General features: G+C 49.0%; 1 protein-coding gene across 2 annotated transcripts in view; it reads right to left on the bottom strand.

The window, feature by feature from the left end:
- NR3C1 (nuclear receptor subfamily 3 group C member 1) overlaps positions 1-21,170 on the bottom strand; it is a 62,553-nt gene that overhangs the window by 15,435 nt on the left and 25,948 nt on the right. For both annotated transcript variants that reach the window (XM_021541285.2, XM_021541286.2), the window contains exons 3-5: positions 10,392-10,555; positions 6,444-6,560; positions 908-1,186 (exon numbers count right to left, since the gene is read on the bottom strand). In XM_021541285.2, the coding sequence (XP_021396960.1) occupies positions 908-1,186; positions 6,444-6,560; positions 10,392-10,555 (560 nt within the window). The remainder of the gene's footprint in view (positions 1-907; positions 1,187-6,443; positions 6,561-10,391; positions 10,556-21,170) is intronic.

The following is a 21,170-nucleotide window of genomic DNA, read 5'->3' as shown; positions in this document are numbered from 1 at the left end:
TTGGCAGACCTGTTCTGTGATGTTATTTTTGGGCAACCTATGCGTCATGGAGGTGTTTTTGCCAGGGATTTTGAGAACAGGTAGTGAACAGCACTGACAGGGGTGAGAGGGAGATAAACACTGGGCTTTGTCCTGTAGGAACAAACATCTTCAGCTCCCCTCGGTCCTGGCCTCTCCAAGACAGATGCCCAAGGCTGAGATGTGACATCACTTCTGTGTCTCACCGTGTCTTTAGGTGGGAGCAGAACAGCACCAAACTCCCTCTCTGCCCAGGTAAGAGTCAGTTTGAATAGAGCAGGAGGGAAAAGAACACCTTGATTGCCACCCTGGAGCTGGGCAGTGAGGGGGAGTCGGGAAAGATCCACCCATGAATGCAGACCCAGTGAGCCAGCACAGTGAGGCTGGGCTCAGGAGTCAAGAGACTCTCATTGCTAAAAATATTCAAGTTTAGTGCCCAGAGCAGCTGTGGCTGCCCCTGGATCCCTGGCAGTGCCCAAGGCCAGGCTGGACACGGCTGGAAGCAGCCTGGGACAGTGGAAGGTGTCCCTGCCATGGCAGGGGTGGCACTGGGTGAGCTTTGGGGTCCCTTCCAACCCAAACCATTCTGGCATTCTGTGAATCTGAGGTAAATCCACACAGAGGTAAAGACAGAGCTAACACAAAGATTTCTTCGTAATACTTTTACAACAAATACCCATTTAAATTAGAATTTCAATATTCAGTGGTCAAAGCGTTCGAGCAAAACGACCTAATTTGTGGTAAATAAACGTTTGCATCTGCAATTTTTTCTGCTTTTCTGCTCTGGCAGTACCTGAGCCACGAAGAAGCCCCGACACTAGCAACACTTGCCGTGTGTGAAGGAACAAGGGCAGCCTGAGGTTCCGCATCCCCCGTGGCCGTGCCTCACCTGGGATTGCCTTTGCCCACTTGACGGCAGCGACCACCTGGCGGCCGCCCAGCATGTTGAGCGTGGAGAGGATCCTCCAGCTGGAGTCGGGCAGGGAGCTGTCGTAGCCCGAGTAGAGCACCTCGGGCTCGATGACCTCCAGCAGGGACACCAGGGTGGGCGTCAGCTGCGGCAGCGAGGCGGGCACGATGCTCTTGCTGCCAGCTGCCTCCGGCGCCTCGCGCGCGCCCGCCGCGCCGCCCTGCTGCAGCCCCTTGATCTTCTTCTTCGTCTTGCGGGCTGCAAAGGGTGGGGAAGCCGCAGGTGAGGCTGGAAATGACCACACGGAGATAAACGGGGCAGAGGAATCGCTGCTCCCATCCTCCCCCCGCGGCTGGCAGCGGGGCAGCCAAACCTGCACGATGTCCCAGGGCTTCACATTCATCCCAAGCAAGCTTCCACGGAAAATAATACTTCATGTTTTAATAAAAGTCACATTTATGCCAGCGCTTCAAAATGCTTACTAATATCTGCAGGTACCTTATGAGGCTGACCCTAAAACACAAGGCTCAATCCCATTGCTGGAAATAGTTGCACACTTTAAAAGTTACTTTAAATAGAAAACATAGAAACTAGGCAAAAGAAAGGAAAAAAATATATTTAATGGGTAAGAAGTTACTGGATCTCTTGAGCCAGGGAAAATGTTGTTTTTTTTTTTAAATGCTGGGCAGGAGGAGCTTTTTCTCTTGCCAGCTCTCTTGCACATAAATCACTGCTGCGTAATTAAACCATAAAACTCATTCGCCAAATAAATAAAACATCACACAGAGATGTTAACTGTAAACTACAAAAAGCTGGAGCAAGGATTTTATTAGCATCTTGTCCCTAATGGAGTCTCCTGCTTGGCTCTGGCGCTCCCGGATGCAGGCGGCCACACAGACCTCGCTGCTCACGGAGCCCAGAGCAGCCCAGCTCCTTCCCTGGCTGCTCAGTTAATTCATTGATTTCTGCTCTGCAACTTCCCAGCTAAATCTGTGGCCTGTAAAAGCATCACGTAATGTGGTGGTGCATTCCAGCTCCTCCTGAGCTGTTCAGAATCCCTGAGCACCCAAAATTCACCGAGCCTGCAGTGCCAGCACACAAAACCCCTCCTGGACCTTCTGCCTCTGGCTGCAGCCGAGCCTGCGGAAATCAACTGCCAAAGACAAGGAATCCTCCACAGACCTTGGACAAACTGCATTTTCCCAGAGTTTTGTAGACTGGCCACATGTGCCAAGCCTGCCATGAGGGAATAGCAAGAGTTGTTTCCTTGGAGCAAAGAGCTTCTTGTTATTCTTGTCTCAATTTTGAAATGGCTGCTTCAAAATCCTTTCATATTCTGGCATTTTTTTGCCCCGTTATCCGTGTTCTGAAGAGCAAATGAGCTGCTTTGACTTAAATTTAGAAGCACATGCCTTCAGCTTCCTAGAGACACCTGGATGGAGTATTTCCAGCCCAGAGAGCCTGATAAAATTATAATCAAAATAAACAGATCTGATAAGACAAATTATTATGCAAGAATTTTTATTAGGCTGTTACCAGCCCTGACTTTGATATATAGTTGTACCTCACAAAAAAAGGAGAAAATTGAGATAATGTATTTTTTTGCAATTAATTTTCAAATAATAAAAAAAGACCACTAATTTAAAGCCAGCTCCTCAGGGCTCGTTACAGGAGATAACCCCCACAGATAAACTCAGCATGGAGAGAAAAGCGTCCAAGATTTTCTGTTCAAAACAAACAAAACCCCCAAGCCCCAGCCTCCTGCAGCCTGGCATCCACTGGGCTGCAGAGCCTTCCTCCTCCCTGCCCGGGGGCAGATGGCAGAGCACCTGAGCCAGGTGGGCGAGGGACCTGCCACCACTCCCACGGCCACCGGGCACTGCCCCCCTCAGCTGGCAACCAGAACCAGCCCGCTGCAGGCAGAGCAGGGCAAAGAATTAGAAAAAATAAAGATTCCTCAAAAAATTGAAATAAATTCCAAGTGAATCCTGCAAAAAAGACTAATTAATTGCTAAGTTTAACTGTAAAATGCGGCATGAAAAGCCAAAAAAATGATGAGACTTTTTTTTACAGGCATAAAACCTAACAATAAATCTTTTCTTCCAGCACATCACAAAGAGAGAGGGTGCCAAGGAACACCAATTAACAGTGGGAGCGGAAATGAGAACTCAAGGAAATAAAGGCTGGAGTACAAAATATCATCATTGTGCTGTGTAAATCTCTGGTACCTGCAGCTTGATAGTTTGAGGTTTTTCCAGTCCCCTACGCCCCCAAAAATATGCACTAGGAAAAAAGAAAGTGCCAGAAAATTAAGATATGCAGGGCCAAAAGGATGACTGCTGGACTTGAGGTCTTTTCCAACCTTAATGATTTTGTGGTAAAGAAGACTAATAGAAAATTATCATGGGACTACAAAGAGCCACTTTTAACTCAGGACAAGAATGGGTCAATTAAAATACTGCAGGATAGAATGAACAAATGAATTCATTAATTTAAAAATAAATTTGTTTTCTACCCAATGCCTAACCGTGAAATCCAGTGTAGGTACCAGAAACTGAGAGATACCCAAAACAGGGCAGGCTCCTGGAAAAAGTCCAGCAGGAAGCCAGGTGAGTGCAGGGGGCCCAAGGATTGATGGGCTGGACACTGGGATCTCTTCTGACCATTCACTGGTTTGCTACAACCATTGTTCATGCCCTGAGGATGCAGCTGGGGACTTCTCAAAAAGAAATTACTGTCTAAAAAACATGCAAATTTAATTATCTTTTGAGCAACAGTCATTCCTGAACTGCGACCCTAAAACAGACAAGATAAACTGGATTTTAGTCTGTTCTGCACTTTTTGCTGCCTCCCAGTTTGCTTTTCTGCATGACCACTTCTCCATCTGTTCAGATCTGTCCCAAAAATCCTTGTTTTCAGGGTGTTTCTCACCCTTTCACACTACTCTGGGTTCTTCCATTTTGTGCTTCTGAGTTTCTAGATTCCTCTTCCCTCTCAGCCGTAAAAGCTTCCCTTTCCCCACCTTCTCCAACAACTTATATAACAAAACCCACCCTCCAAAACCTCCCTATTCTCCAGGAATCTCAGTGCCAAAATTCAGACAAACCCTCCAAAACCTCCCTATTCTCCAGGAATCTCGGTGCCAAAATTCAGACAAACCCTCCAAAACCTCCCTATTCTCCAGGAATCTCTGTGCCAAAATTCAGACAAACCCTCCAAAACCTCCCTATTCTCCAGGAATCTCTGTGCCAAAATTCAGGCAAACCCTCCAAAACCTCCCTATTCTCCAGGAATCTCGGTGCCAAAATTCAGGCAAACGCTCCAAAACCTCCCTATTCTCCAGGAATCTCGGTGCCAAAATTCAGACAAACCAGGCTGGAAGGGCCCCAGCTCTCAGACCTGCCCAGCCCAGAGCTCACCACAATTCCCCAGTCCCACCTCCCAGAGCCACAGGCAGCAACGCTGGTGCCCATGGGAAGTGATGTGGGAGGGAGAAGCTCACAATGGGATGTTAAACCTGAGTGTTAAAGAACTATTCTTTACTATGAGAGCACACTTTTTCACAAAGATAAATACAGGAATATCACAGATGTACTTTGAGAACCACTTTGAAGAGAAAAAAAACAGAAATCAACCTTAACCAAAATACATTCTTTCCCACCTCAAAACCAACCCTGTGGTGTTGGGCATTATTGAAGCTGCCCTTAGGCTCTGCTGTTACATGTCCTTGCTCCCAGCCACACTGGCAGGGCAGTGACCTGTCCCCATGGACACCAGGACAGGCAGGAGGCCTGTCCTGCCCTGACCTCTGAAGGATGAGCTCCAGCCCACTGGGAGTGTCATAACCCAAATCCAGCTCCCGGGGGACACTGACCATGCACGGCCTTTAGGGATTTATTTCAGAACCCACTAGTGCAGGTTTTGGCTGTAGCCTCCTAGATGATGACCACAGCCCAGCAAAGGGAGCAGCAGCCTCCCCTGAGGAGGGGATGTGCCTGGAAGGGCAGGTCCAGTGCCCTGCAGCCCAGCAGAAGTGGTGCTGTGCCCTCCCGAGGGAGGCTGGCAGCACAAGAGGAAGGATGTGCTAACACAGGCACCAGTCTGTGCCTCACTGATCTCTTTAACTTATCACACCTCACAAGGATGTTAGCACTGACTGAAATGAAATTCTGTTCATCCTCGGAGCTGACAAATACATCTTTGACATTTTTATTTTATCTGACAATTTTGATTATACACGTACCACCAGGATAACTGCACTAGTAAGTGCTGCGTTAATCTCTGCTGCTCAGGGAAAAACAGCAAACATAAAATGAAGCTGACACTAATAAAAGTGTTTTATGCCATTTTACAACTGCTGATAAATCTCTGGTTGATATGGCCTTCAGATTCTCAGGAGTCATTCAGGACTCAGCAAAGAATCATGAAGTGGTATGTTTAATTTAACCAACATTTTCTAGAGAAATTTTGACAGATATTTAAGAAGTATCCACAGCACAAACAAAAGTACTTTAATTTTCCTCAGCTAGAAGATGTAATCCCCATTCCCATCCCTGTCCTCCATGGCCTGTGTCAGGTCACTCAGACAGCACACCCTCCTACAGGTGTTCCACCTCCCTCTAGGTGTTCTCCAAGAGTTCTGCTGCCCCACACTCCATGAAAAAGCCGTGAGATGGATGTGCTGAGAGGAAGGAGGAGCAGCCCCTGCCTGTGTGCATCACTCACTGCTGAACACACAGAGCCAGCAAGCCAGCCCAGACAGGAGAAGCTGCAGCACCAACCCTGCCGTGTCTCCTTACAATGCCCACAGAACACAATGCAGACTGAAGGTGCCCCGGCATTGCCCCAGCACTGCCCTGGCAGTTACCCCCAGCACTGCCCCGGCATTGCCCTGGCACTGCCCCGGCAGTTACCCCAGCAGTTACCCAGCAGTTACCCTGGCACTGCCCCAGCATTGCCCCAACAGTGCCCCAGCACTGCCCCAGCAGTTACCCTGGCACTACCCTGGCACTGCCCCGGCACTGCCCCAGCAGTTGCCCCAGCACTGCCCCAGCAGTTACCCTGGCACTGCCCCAGCACTGCCCCAGCAGTGCCCCAGCACTGCCCCAGCAGTTACCCTGGCACTGCCCTGGCACTGCCCCAGCAGTTACCCTGGCACTGCCCTGGCACTGCCCTGGCACTGCCCCAGCAGTTACCCTGGCACTGCCCTGGCACTGCCCTGGCACTGCCCCAGCACTGCCCTGGCACTGCCCCAGCAGTTGCCCCAGCAGTTACCCTGGCACTGCCCCAGCAGTTGCCCCAGCACTGCCCCGGCAGTTACCCCAGCAGTTACCCTGGCACTGCCCCAGCAGTTACCCCAGCAGTTGCCCCAGCAGTTACCCTGGCACTGCCCCAGCACTGCCCTGGCACTGCCCCAGCAGTTACCCCAGCAGTTACCCTGGCACTGCCCTGGCACTGTCCCAGCAGTTACCCTGGCACTGCCCCAGCAGTTGCCCCAGCACTGCCCCGCCGTTACCTTCCAGGTTCATGCCCGCCTGCAGACACTTGCGGTAGCGGCAGGCGGGGCAGTTCTTCCTGCGGATCTTGTCGATGATGCAGTCGTTCCTGCCGGCACACAGGTAGTTGTGCTGCCCTGGCACAAACACAGACAGACAGACAGACGTCAGTTCCCCGCGCTCAGCCCTTCCCCAGCCCCAGCAGGACCAGGCAAACCTCCCCTCGCTGCCCCGCGTGCCTTGCAGGACAGCAGCGCCCACCTGGCTTCAGCAACCCCAACCCACCTCTCATGTTTGCGCCTCAAAGCCAATACATTTAGGTGAAAATATTATTTTCTATTTGTTAACACCAGGCAACTTCTGTTTTTAAAACTATTTCCCCTTGCATTTACCAAAACTGTCTTCTACAGCAGGTTTCCCATTTCCCTAAATAGTTTGACACGAGACATAAATAATGTGCACAAACACGTTCTGAGAAAACACTTGTAAACATATCTACAGAGCACAGACACAGCTTCATCAGCTGGACAGTCATGAAACTTTCCTGCAACTTACAGCCTGACCTGGACACACCAAATTCTCTGACATTTTTATGGATCGGCAGATTCAGAGCATAACTGGCCCTGAAAACATCACAAGTTTAAGTACATAAATTAAAATAACTGTATTTCTTAGCTGTTTAGAGGAGGGCAACAGAAGTATCTATTCTTAATGATATGAGTTATGTGAATGAATGTCTGAATGTAACTTATTTACGGAAAGGTATTACCAAAGAATAGATCCTTCTCCCAGACAGAGGTCAAGGAGCATGTTTTTCCAGAAGGCAGAAAGCTGCAGCCTGGGCTTTTACTCTGTATTGCTAAGTACTGACAGTACAATATAGTGAGAAACAAACAGATTTTCCAAATACTGAGTTATTAACAACAGAGTCCAAGAGTTTTCTCACAGGAAAACAGTTTGGAGAAGGAATTCCTTACAAGTCAGCTGTGAAAATTATGGGCGTGCAGAGTTCATTCCTATGGCTTTGGCCAAACTTCTCCTGTGAAGCATCTCAAGCTGATACTCCAAGGAATGTTTCTCTGAATGACCCTCCCACCTCTTCCACTCGGGGAAGAGAAGCCTTGCTGACCCTTGTGCCAGCTTTGTGTTAATTCAGACAACAGGTCCTCCACTCCCCGTTCTGGCTGCCATTAGCACGCTGACACACAGAAACACACGGGGAACATGAACTGATGCCCACGTGCCAGCACTGCAGAGGAGCAGAGACAACAGCTCCAGTGCCTCCGTGCTGTTTGATGAGACCACGGTTTCACACTCAGCACGGGCACTTCAGCTGAGGATGCTCCTGAGCTGCTCCATCCCGTTCCTAATCAAGAGCTTCCTCTCCACAAATGCTTTGTTTCTTGTATCTACTGCTCGCCTATTCTGGCCTTTTCTAGGACCAAGCTACACTATTTCTTTGTATTGCAGCACAGCAAAGCCTCTTGTCCCACGACCCTTTTGGGGAGAACGAAGGGCAGCTGGTGCTCCCTGCCTGCCCGGGGACGTGCCAGTGATCAAAGGAACGTGCTGCGGTTCTCTGTGCTGCTCAAACCCAGGCACTCCACAAACACTCTGCTAAAAGCCAGGAGTGAGCCAGTGCAGCAGCTTCCAGGGGCTCTGGGGCACACAGGGGCATTTTTCAGAGCTGGCCAACCCCATCCCCATCCCCATGCTGCCCACAGCCCTGCTGGCACCAGGGCTCTGATGCACTGCAGCACCAACGGCTCTGTGCCCACTTCAGCACAGCAGCCCAGAAAAAGGCTGGGAATTGCAGACAAAGGACTTTGGAAGATGGAATGGAAAGTGCTGACGAACAAGGCTGATCTGGAGCAGAGCAGGAGGGCGAGGTGCTGGGGAGTCTGCAGGGAGGGAGGGAGGAGTGAGGAGCTGTGAGGAGCTGGGGAGGATCCAGGCTGGGACACTGGGTGAAGGGCTGGGAGCTGAGCAGGGCTGGGGCTGGAGAAACTCAGTCATGAGGGCTCTGGGCTCTGAAAAACCACAAAATCAGAACTAGAAAATGCCAGAGAGATCTGGCCAGGCTGGGCTCCTGAAGAAAGACCTGTCTGCCTGATGAACTGCACATAAATCGACAGCTGCTGTCCCACCTTCACCCATCCTCTTCTCCTCTGGTTCAACTTTTTGCTGAAAAAATGCACCTTATATTGACTTCCTAGACACTGACACTTCCAGTTTCTGTGACCATTTCTGTCACAGTACACAGGCCTGGAGGCAAAGGTGGAAAAAAGGGCTTTGGCTAAAGGCCGGATAATGAGTGTGCAGAGTCAGCTTGATCTGAGCACTAACAGGTGCCTGGCAGCCACTAATAAAAAGGATATTGCAGAAACAAATTCTTTTTACATGTGTTCCTAATAAGAAAAATGCCTATAAAAGATAAAACCAAACTATTTGTTCCTCAAAGTGAGGACTAGGACTAACAGATCCTGGAAGCAGCCCTGCAAACACCCATGTCATTGAATGGAAGCGTTTAGGGTGCTCAGTCCTTGGTGCTGCGATGATCGATCAAAGGCTCGACTTCATGAATGTGGAGGTCTTCTCCAACCTCAATGATCCTGGGGTTCTGTGAAAAGTGGGATAATTTGTGGCACAGTGAAAATGGAAGCAGAGCTGAGCCTCGAGGAACTGATTGCCACAAGCCTGCTTACATTTTTAATATCAAGAGAGCTGATTTATGGTGTGCCAAACCCAAAAGGAATCACCGGGGTGATTCCTTCCAGTATCAATACGTTTGTGATTTATTTAAGCTTGAAAACAGGCAAACCCATGGCTATGGCATATGTCCAGCTGCCTTATAAATTGTCTTCTGAGGGATCTCTGGTGACCATGTTTTAATCAAAGGTACAGATGATTTTTTGCTTTGCACCTGAGCTCATACTGCCTTGTTATACTTCAGCTGCCACAGCCAGCACCCCTTTGTGACCAGCAGAATCCATGACATGAGCTTGACTTTCCTGATCCCTCTGAGGGGCTCTGCCCTGCCATGGAGCTCCCCATGGGGAGCCAGGAACTGGGGGAAGTGCTGCCTCTGAGCACTGAATGGTGGCTTGTCTCTGTCCAGCAGCCCCCCTCTCCTGCAGTGACCCCAGCCTGCAGAAATGTCAGCAGGAAGAGCCTGGCTCAGCGAGGGCTGCACGAGGAAGGCACAAGACAGGAAACCCCGAGGGCCAGAACTAAGAATGATGCTCTTCAGACCCAAGGAATCACCATCTTCTCAGAAACACTGGGAATATGCTCCAGTTTTTCTGCACGTGATACTGAAGCACAGTCAGATCCTGAGGTACAACCTAGTCCCTTACAAAATGGCTACTGATGCACCCAAAAATCACACAGCCCTTATTCATGTTAGTTTTCCATCATCTCTGTTTTCCAGAATGATTTTCTCTAATCACAACTAGACAGGAATCTCAGTGATCCAATCCCACACACGTCCCTGGTACCCAGTGTCCTTGCAAGTAACAGCCAGGGACATGGATGTAATTAAACCAACTTTGTTTACAGGAAAATTACTATAACCTCACACACAACAGATTTACCAAGTTCTATGTAAGCTTCTACACAAACCAACTAACCTTAAATTGAAAAATCACAAACTTTACAGATCTATTGCACACAGACAAATATCTGCATAAAAATGGGACAAATAAACAAAAACAACAGTGAAAGAAAATGAAAGAGACAAAAGCCAAAACAATAAATTCTTTTACACAGAGTGAATGGGAGCATTTTATCAATGTGAATGGAATCTGTGCTTTGGATAATGCACCATTATCAATGTGATTTACTATGACAAGATCAGTGATCTAATGGATGGGATGTTCAGTGAGATTCTGGCAAAACCATGGATGCTGGGTTTGAAAATGGATGATGTGTATATTTATAAGCAGCAAACTCATCCAAGCAGGGCCTACCTTCCACTGCCCTTTTGAAGAACACTTTGCAGCTGCCACATGTCAGGACACCGTAGTGGCACCCAGAGGCCTCGTCGGAGCACACCAGGCAGAGCTTGGGAGGTGGTCCCGTAGTTGTTGAGGTTGTGGATGGAGAAGAGCTTACATCTGACCTCATTCCAGGGCTGAAACAAAGCAGAAAAACACCTTTAATTGGGACAGAGGCGAGCACAGGGCTCGTACTTGCCAGGAACCTGGTCCCCACCCTCGGTGGGGCAGTTCTGCACACAAAGTGCACCAAAAACAGTTAAACAAGGACTTCTGTAAAACCCCACTAAAGCTGTATGGATTTTTCACAGCCTATTTGGCTGCATCAAGATTCCTTCCCTTACACGTTTCTGAAGCCAAGTTTCTTGCACAATTATCCCAGCCTTTAAAATTGACTCTTTAAACACGCTCTTACTCCATATTGTTTCCATTACTGCCACAGTCCCTGCAGGCTGCACAAGGGCTCCCTTCCCAGCACCACCAAAGGCTTTTCTTCTGGGATGCTGTTATGCAAGAAGCTGTGCAAATTGGGCCATATAGCAACAAATATTCACAGTAACAAGTGATCTTTTCACCCCAGCAGTTTAGGAGAAGAGTGAGAAATATTCCTCATTTCAGGATCTGGATGTAAACACCCAGCCCAGCTACAAACGAAGGACTGGTTCATTAAGGAAAAAACCCAAATCCCTCTTAGAACAACAAACAATCCATCCTAATCACCTTGGAGCTGCTCCTAATCCTCAGGGCTGACCCAGCAGCGCTGGGCCAGAGCTCAGGGGCTGATAATATAGAACTCCATGGCACTCTCACAGAACAACTGGGATCTCACAGACCAACCGTGATCTTACAGACCAACCACGACCCTATAGACCAACCATGATCTTAGAGACCAACCTTGATCTTATAGACCAACCATGACCTCCCAGACCATCCAGGCACTGCCTCACAGCCCTGGAAAGGCCCAGCTGTTGAGTTCATCCACCTCCACATGAGGAAGAACCTCCTTCCATGGAGGGTGGCAGAGGCTGGAGCAGCTGCCCAGCAGGTCATGGAGTGTTCCTCTCTGGACACATCCCAAAGCCACCTCAACATGTTCCTGTGTCCCCTGGTCTGGGTGAGGCCTTGGCAGGAGGTAGGATTGGACATCTCCAGAGGTCCCTTCCAACCTCAGCTATTCTGTGATTTCCAACTAAGTCTGAAACTCCTAAAACATGATTTCTATACTGCCTGCTTCACTTGAAACTGATTTTCACAGAAAATCCTGTTCACCAGGGTTCCAGCCACTCTCCAGATGAAGCTAGAAAAACGACACTTTTATTTAAGGTTTTGGTGCCTCTCTTTGGAAGCTCTCCAGACCATCCACGTTCCCTGATGTGGGCTTAGCATTTGTATGTGGGATGGCTTTTGCATGGAAAATTCCTTTTCCCCTCCTCAAGGAAGTCTGACCAGATTTGGTCACACATTTAAAAAAACCCACAGCTCCAACACGCTCACGCAAACCCTAAAATTTCATCCCAAATTAAACATTCCAGCACCTGGGAGCTCTGCTTTTGCACAGGTCCGTATGTCTCATCTCTAGAGTGCACCTGAGAAACGTCCCATCAGCGAGCCAAAGGACTTTGCCATTGTGTTTGTCCTTTCCTACAGAAATTGAGGCAATCAAAAGACAAGGAACAGGATCCTCCCATTCAAACACAGAGGGATCAAAGTCAAACCACAATAAATGTGTCAATGAAGTTCTCACTTAGACAAAAATGGAACCAGAAGGCAGAGAGAAGCGAAAATTACTTGCATTAGGGGGAAAAATGAGACAGCACAGGCAGGCAAAGAGCTAAGGGATGTGCAGACCCTCTAAAAGCAGTTCAGGGGAGATGCTGAGCTGTGCCTCAGAGCAGAGAGGGCTGGGGCAGAAGAGAAAACACCACACAGGAGCACAGCAACAGCTTCAGCGTGCTGCAAGAGTGGTGGGAAGAGCAGAGCAGAGAAAGAGCAGAACAAGGGTGGTGCAAAGCCCTCAGCAGGAAAGGCTGGCAGCAGGAATGGAAGAGAATGAGTCAAACTGGAGGAAAAGGGGAAGAAAAAGGCCCCTCTTTTCCCAAAGGGAAGAATGCTTCTTTCCAGAACTTGGAAAAGAACTCGAATCTGTCACATCGCTCCTCTGCGTTGAGAAGCATCCGTGGAATGCTCAACACGTCTCCTCCGTGGCTGTGCCACGAGGCTGCCAGCCCCCACAGCGTGTCTGTCAGCGGAGCAGCGCTCACCCAGGGATGGCATCGCTGCCCATCAGCCCTGGCACGGCTTCCCTGGCTTCTCCTGGCAGTGGTCTTCTCTTCAAGAGCAGCTCTGACACAGCCCTGTGGCTGCACAGCGAGCCCTCAGCAGCCCAGCACGGCAGAGCGGGATCTAAGGAAGCCCAGCACCCCATGTCTGCAGGAACACGCACCTTTAGGTGCTCACCTGCCCTGTGCCAGCCTGCCCCGGGGCACACAGCTCTAGGAGCAGCTCTGCCAGGATGGAGGGGCACGGAACTGCCTGGCTGCAGCTCCTGCCATGGAGCCCATGAAAGGCAGCTGAGGATTCACCTTTCTGCCTGCCGGGCTGGCTCTGCCTCTGCTGCTCCGTGGAGATCTCACAAGGAGCCCAGAGACCAGAGGAGAACCTCAGGCTTGAGAGCTGCCCCTGGTCCTTTGCCCTCTCACAACTTTCCTGTCTGATCAGCTGACAAGGAATTCTGACCTCAAAGCTTTGCTTCCTTTCATGTGATACACGTATTACTTTCTTCTTTCAGTTTTTTTCTTCTCTTCCCAGCTTATTGATACATTTGGAAAAAGAAATTTATTTCTCTACTTTTAGACTATCATACGCAAAAAAAATAAAAAAAGCCAAATAAAAAACCCAACACTTACTTCAAATCCAAGCAATACCCCTTCTACAAGCAACAGTCACTGTCTGGCTACTCTAAGATGTCTTATTTTCTCTAAAAGTTTAGGCCCAATAGATCCTTTTCTAAGACTAAATATCTCAGATTAAACAATGAAGTACAGGCTAGGAGCTATGAATTTAAATAAGGAATATATAACTCGAGAACTTCACTTCATTAAATTATTAAAAAGATAGTACAGTTTTGAAGACAGCTAATTTTGATACAAAAATAAAACTCTTTATACCTCTCGAATTTCTGACAAAAGCATTTTTAAGGAAACATTCATCAGCTGTCAGGGAAACCATGACAGCGCCAAACATATTCCACTGAAACTTTTCAGTCACCTTTAATTTTTAAACAGGGCTCATTTTCTGCACCAGCACCACAGAAAATGTAACATGAGAAAGAAAACAGATGATATGACTTCTAAAACTAAAAATAAATGATTACATTGATTAATACAGCAGTAGCCAGCAATCTAATCCGGGCTGCAGGCATATCTTCCCAGCCTGGCTGTATCAGATAAGGGCAATATTTACGAACCGTGTGGAGAGCTGCCAGACAGCCCCGCTTGCAGAACTCCGGCAGGAGCCACAGCTAACCAGGCTGACATTTAACATAAATCTCTCACCTATAAAGCCATACGCAGTAAAAGGCAAATGACCACTTCCTAAGGAAGAGGTAAGGCACAGAAATTACACTCTGAGATAATATAATAATGGAATACCTTTCAGTATTTATAGAAATTGCTTTCAAGTCAACAAAATCCTAATAAACTATGAGTCTTATCTAGATAAAAGAAAAATCAAGCAGCATAATGAGAGAGGGAAAAACATCCCAATTTTCAGGATTCCAAATCGGTAAAAAGTTTGATTAAATTTAATTTTGGGAGTCAGGGTATTGGTAAGGGGTACTAAACTTAGTACATTCCCATGTATTTTTCAGAAATTTTTCATATATAATCTGATTTTATTTCTTTGCATAGATGTGTTTATCATCGCCAGTCAATGGAACAAAAGGGGGCAAAATGGGAACCCTTAATGAAGGGGGTGAAACAGGCAATTTTAATGAAGCGGGCAAAATGGAGCAGCTTAACGAAGCAACGAGCTCTGCAGAAATCAAGGTGTTTAACCAAAGCCAGGCGGGGTTAATCATTAGCAGAGACTTCTACCCCGGCTCAAGGGTCACCCGCTGCACCCCGGGTGTGGCAACGGCGCTGGGCAGCGTCCTGAGCCGGGCTCTGCTGGGCACGGCCACAGCCACGGCCTGGCAGCAGGGCACAAGGGACATGGGGACAGGGACACACAGACACGGACAGGGACACGGGGACAGGGACATGGGGACAGGGACATGGGGACAGGGACACATGGACATGGACACGGGAACAGAGACACACAGCCACGGCCTGGGCAGCAGGGCACAAGGGACATGGGGACAGGGACACACAGACACGGACAGGGACACGGGGACAGGGACATGGGGACAGGGACATGGGGACAGGGACACATGGACATGGACACGGGAACAGAGACACACAGCCACGGCCTGGGCAGCAGGGCACAAGGGACATGGGGACAGGGACACACAGACACGGACAGGGACACGGGGACAGGGACATGGGGACAGGGACACACAGACACGGACAGGGACACGGGGACAGGACACACGGACATGGACACAGGGACATGGGGACAGGGACACACAGACACGGACAGGGACACGGGGACAGGGACATGGGGACAGGGACACACAGACACGGACAGGGACACGGGGACAGGGACATGGGGACAGGGACACACAGACACGGACAGGGACACGGGGACAGGGACATGGGAACAGGGACAGGGACACGGGGACAGGGACATGGGGACAGGGACACACAGACACGGACAGGGACACGGGAACAGAGACACACAGCCACAGCCTGGGCAGCAGGGCACAAGGGACATGGGGACAGGGACACACAGACACGGACAGGGACACGGGGACAGGACACACGGACATGGACACATGGACACGGGGACAGGGACACACGGACACGGACACGGGGGCAGGGACACACGGACATGGACACAGGGACATGGGGACAGGGACACATGGACACGGGAACAGGGACACACGGACATGGACACGGGAACAGAGACACACAGCCACGGCCTGGGCAGCAGGGCACGCGGACAGGGACATGGGGACAGGGACACATTGACATGGAAAGGGACACAGGGACAGGGACACACAGACACGGACAGGGACACGGGGACAGGGACACACAGACACGGACAGGGACACGGGGACAGGAAGCGCCAGGCTCTGGCCTGCCACCAGCCATAGACAGAGCAGATGCAGGGGAGGAGGGATGAAGAAACCACCTCCTCCCAGGGCTGAGGAGAACATCTGCTGGTGTCTCTCCTTTTGCTCTTTGCTGTGAAGGACAGAAAGCCCCAACACGCAGATGGGCACAGCCCCACACGCTCAACCTACCACCACTGTAACAGAGCCTAAGAAATACAGCGCCCTATGAAAATCACAGAAGTCCTGAACTTTCAAGAGCATTTACATTAGATGTTGGGAAGAAATCCCTCCCTGGGAGGGTGGGCAGCCCTGGCACAGGGTGCCCCTGGATCCCTGGCAGTGCCCAAGGCCAGGCTGGATGGGGTTGGGAGCAGCCTGGGGCAGTGGCAGCTGTCCCTGCCACGGCAGGGGTGGCACTGGGTGACCCTTAAGGTCCCTTCCAACCCAAACCATTGCATGATTCTCCAATCCTATGATAAACAACTCTAGTGAGACAATGGCAAGGGGAACACTTTCAGAAACCAAAATTACTGCTCATTTCCAGCTTACAGCCTGCACCCCTTTTCACCAGTGTGTGAAAGGGATGGCCAGCCTGGACCACATTCTGTCCAAACAGGTACTGCTGACACACCCAGACACCAAAACGTGGCCCACCAAACATCAATGGATTCCTAAAAGCAAGTTACTTACTGGTCTAAGTAGTACCACCAAACTAATAACAAAACCATTTTCAATGTCATTGCCATCTGAGCCTCCCCCTTATCTTCCAGCAATGAGAACAATGTAAACACTAGGCTGTGGACACTGCCTGATTACATTTTTTGAATTGTTTATTTATTTCTTCATTAACCAGAGAAACTATTAAATATTTTTATATTCTCTTAGGTAGGGAAGTAGTCTTGAGTTCAAGCAGGAAGAAGTTATAATCCAAGGCTGTTGACATTAGACTCGTCATGACTATTAAAATAGAACTGTGTTTGCCAATTTGAAATAATTCCAGAAAGGCATTTTGCTGAGAACCTGAACCATTAGTTTCTTCTGTCTCTTGAAATGTTTTCACTTCATTTTGGAGAGACTGAGAATTGGTAAGAACCCAGGTTTTCCTCCCAGGCTGCCTGAACCCTGCAGACACAGAGGCAGCCCTGGCGGACTGGGAGCCACAGAGGGGGCACGGAGCCACTGTGGAGGCACAAACCACATGGTGACAGAGCCCAAGCCGAGGTGGCCTGGGGTGCCACAAATCCTCCTCACACAACTTCCTTACAGACCCACCCATTCTTCAGTTCTCTTTCCTATTTTCTGTTTAAAATGGAGGCCTGGATGGTGTTGGTGGGAGTGCAGGTCTTGACGACAAGCATGTCCACAGTGATGCTGTAACAAATGAAAAATCTACTCTGGAGTATTCAACCAAAGCCTGTAAATAAAAGCCCCCAGCACTTCTGGTTTCCAGCTGCTCTGAGAAGCAGGATGATTAACACGGTTTCCTTTATCGCACATCCAGATAAACACTGTATTAAAAACCCCTGATAAGCCAGGAAATCAGATTCTGAACTAACGGCCTCGTTTCGTGCAACATGCCTCTGACATGGCCAAGATAATGCCACCGTGAGGGATGTGTCACTCCGGAAGGCCACGGCCAAATTTCCTTCACCGCCGGGGCCAGAAACTCATGGCACACAAACTCCTGGAGTGCACTCAGAGGGGCAGAGCTGTCCCTCCTCTGAGCCTGCCACAGGAAATATTGCTAGGGCACTGCCACAGTTCTGACAGAAACGTTTAAAATGTGAGAGATCCCCCAAGCAGCAAAGCCTCGGGAGCACCCCCCGTCTGCAGAACACCCCTTTTACCATCCCTTCACACACCTAAAGCTGGCTGCAGGACTTGTGGGCTGGCACAGCCCAACAAAGACCGCTGGCAAATGCCAACAGCAGGGCAGCAGAGGAGGAATCAGCAGATTGCCAACACGACACGCGCGGCGAAGGCGCTGGGGCAGCCCGGCACCGCCAGCCCTCTCCCGCACCGCGGCATTCCCAATCCCAAGGGCATCCCACCAGGGCTCTCAGCTCTCTGTGGGTGCCCAGGAGCTGCTGGCAGTGCCACAGGCACCGGCCCCCAGGCCAGCCCTGGCCCTGCTGTGAAATGGCGCCCGCGCCCATCTTGGCATCACCGGGAGCGCCGCCGGAGCGGCCGCGCTCCCGCTGGAGCCTCTCCAGAACGTCAAGGTTTCAAGGGCACAGGCAAAGCTTTCTTGGAATGGATAAATGGTAATTGATGTTGCAGCTGCAACCTCAGCCAGAGCTCCTGGGATTTCAAATGTACTACAGACCTAAAGCATTTATGGCCAGAATATGATAATTAAATTATATGTTCTAAACTTCTATATTTATTACAGTGCTCCAGTAAAGCAGCCAAAAAGTCTTACCTTCAAGGGTAGAATTCATTTCTATATGAATCAATTTAGGCATACTTTTCCAAAGCTTTGTGCTGTTTTTTTTAAATTTCATTGTGCACCCTTCCTGCCCTAAATAAAGAGGCAGCAAAAAAAAGACCCAGACAGAAGCCAGCATCTCTATACTGAAATATAAACTTTACATAAAAATATGGAATCAAATTATCCTGGGCCATACAAATTGCTTATGCTTTGCTGGATGACAAAACAGCTATTTGATCTACCTGCCTGTGGATCACCTCAAACCTGAAGGCACAGGGACACACTCCGTGCTCACAGACTGAGGTGAGCCAGGACCAGGACAGCTGCAAAACAATGCACTCTACAATAAAGTGCAAAAGTCTGAGTAGAATTAGATTTTTAAAAAATTTTCAGTGCATCCCAAGAAATGTCTCAGCCTGGAGAAAAGGAGGCTCCAGAGGGACCTTCTGGTTCAGCACAACTCCCTGACAGGAGGGAGCAGCCAGGTGGGATTTGGCATCTGCTCCCAGGGAACAGGGACAGCATGAGAGGAAATGTGCTGAATCTGGGCCAGGGCAGGCTCAGGTTGGACATCAGCAGGAATTTCCCCATGGAAAGGGTGCTCAGGCCTTGGAACTGCCCAGGGAGGTTTGGATCCCCATCCCTGGAGTGTCCAAGGAAGGGCTGGAGGTGACACTCGGTGCTCTGGGCTGGGGACAAGGTAAGCATTGGTCACAGCTTGGACTCGATAACATTAAAAGTCTCTTCCAGCTTCTGTGGGTTCAGATCTCAGCATCCCCAGAGCTGCTTTACCTTTCTTGGAATCAGGTTTTTAATTTTCTGAACCTTGCAAACTCCCCAAGAGCCAAGATACTGCCCAAAAATGAGTTGTGTTAACACTGACCCTTTAACACACCAATTCCATGGGCCAGCACTTGGAATTCAACAGCAGCAGGTCTGCACTGAGACATTCTGCAGTGATCACAAGAGATTCGTGAGCTCAGAGCAGCCACAGCATTTTGGCTCTTCCTCCACAGTCAACATAGATCGGATCTGACCCCTTATTCCAGCACACATTAATGTTGCACCAGAGGAACTGAACTTAAAATATTAAACAGGACTTGTTCCATTAATGACCTCAGCGTGAGCCGTGTCCAGTGCTCGTGTCAATCACAGGACTGTGTGCAGGCTGCCAAAGTGATGCTGCTAGGAAAGGAGAGACACATCTGGAAAGCTGATTCTAACATACATGGAAAAATATTAATGATACAGAAAGAAAGGCAATAAATTAAACTAAACTGCAGTAGAATCACAGAATCCCAGAATGGTCTGGATTTTAAAGGATCTTAAAGACCCCATGCCATGGCAGGGACACCTTCCAGTGTCCCAAGGTGCTCCAAGCCCTGTCCAGCCTGGCCTTGGACACCTCCAGGGATCCAGGGGCAGCCCCAGCTGCTCTGGGTACCTGTGCCAATGCCTGCCCACCTCAATGTCCCATCTAGCTCTTCTCCCTGGCAGTGGGAAGCCATTCCCCTCGTCCAAAGTCCCTCTCCAGCTCTCTTGGAGCCCCTCTAGGCACTGGAAGGGGTTTCAAGGTCCCTTGGAGCCATCTCTTCTCCTGGCTGAAAAGTCTCAAAGCTGCAGTACAGTCTTTCCACAGTCACATAACCATCAAGATATAAATAAATTTAGACTTGTAATTTGGAAGTTCATTTCTTCTATTCTGACAAAACACAATAAAATCAAGACTCTTCTGCTGCCAGTGGAACAGTGCTCTGGACCTGGAATTGTACCAATGTGGACACACAGACTTATTCACCAGCTCATGGTTTCATCTGCACTGCACAGATAATTCCTGCTTTACAACAACAAAAATCAGAAGAAATATAAAGAAAGAAACTAAAAGTAATGTAACTCAAACACAAATAACAGCAGAAATAACATCTTAACTCTGAACAGGAAGAAGAAGTGAAGGGAAAAACGAAGAGAGGGCAAGAGAAGCAGAAAGGAATGCTTTTTCCTTCATTCCTCCTCCAGCCCTTCCAGAAAGCTCTGCTCAGAGGGGAAGTGATACTGAAGAACTGAGGCTGCTGAATTCCTCGGAGCACAAACCCCATTTCCCTGTCTCCCTGTCTGGAGCCCTGCAGGACACGAGGGGTCCTCCCCCGCTCGGGCTCTCTCAATGGAGGCACACACTGACACGTGCAGCACTTCATTATGGAATATCAACCAACGTGCTGCACTCTGGGCTCTGCTTCACTGCAAATCCATGGAGAAAGGGACGGGGACCGGTGCCAACTTTAGGTTTTGGCCTGGGTCCATTTGGTGCAGGGCCAGGATGACTCGGTCGACTGTTGAGTCATCGGTTGGTTCAATTGACATTATTTCACATTTGACTGGTTATTGTTCTTTAAACTTTGAACAGAAGTCCAGAAGCTCAAAAAACACCAGTGGACCAAAAAGAAAGCGGCCAAAACAGAGCTTAAACAAAGCCTGTAAGCAAGAAAAATACTCTCCTTAAATGACATTTGCTTTTAGCAGAAACGACTAAAACTCAAAATCAAAATCCACCTCATGGTTTATTTCCATATATTCCAAATATCTGTAGGAAGGAAAGCAAACATTTTCCCCCAAAATAAATCAACCAGCGAATGAGAACTGTATTTTTAACAGCAGAATATTCCTGAAATTTTGGATGGGCATTGGACACACTGGTCATTTGCTTCAGCCAATGCTCAACCTACAACTGAAAATGAAAAGTTTTAACCCCCTCAGCATGGAAGACACCCTTCTGTTTGGCAGAAGAGAAGCCCATGAACTGTACTGGTTTGTTTCCACATGGATGTGACATAAAATGAACTTGTTACACAGATAATTTGCATTTACCAACAGGAATTTGTACTGAAGGTTCATTCCTGTTGTTTTCAAACTGTTTACTAAACTCACTGTGTTTCCACTCTAATTTCAGGTATGAATAGTGTGTTTTCATCCCCCGAGAGGGAAATTCATTGTTACATCCACTTATTTTCATCATCAGCTAAAGCAATCGCCGAGGAGGAGCTTGAGCTGCCTTTAATGAGAAGAGCAGTGGGAAGGGAGACTGGGCTTTGCTGCAATAAACCCGCCA

Source organism: Lonchura striata, chromosome 15 (assembly GCF_046129695.1).
Source record: "Lonchura striata isolate bLonStr1 chromosome 15, bLonStr1.mat, whole genome shotgun sequence".
Taxonomy (NCBI): domain Eukaryota; kingdom Metazoa; phylum Chordata; class Aves; order Passeriformes; family Estrildidae; genus Lonchura; species Lonchura striata.
This window is presented reverse-complemented; position numbering and strand designations above follow the sequence as displayed.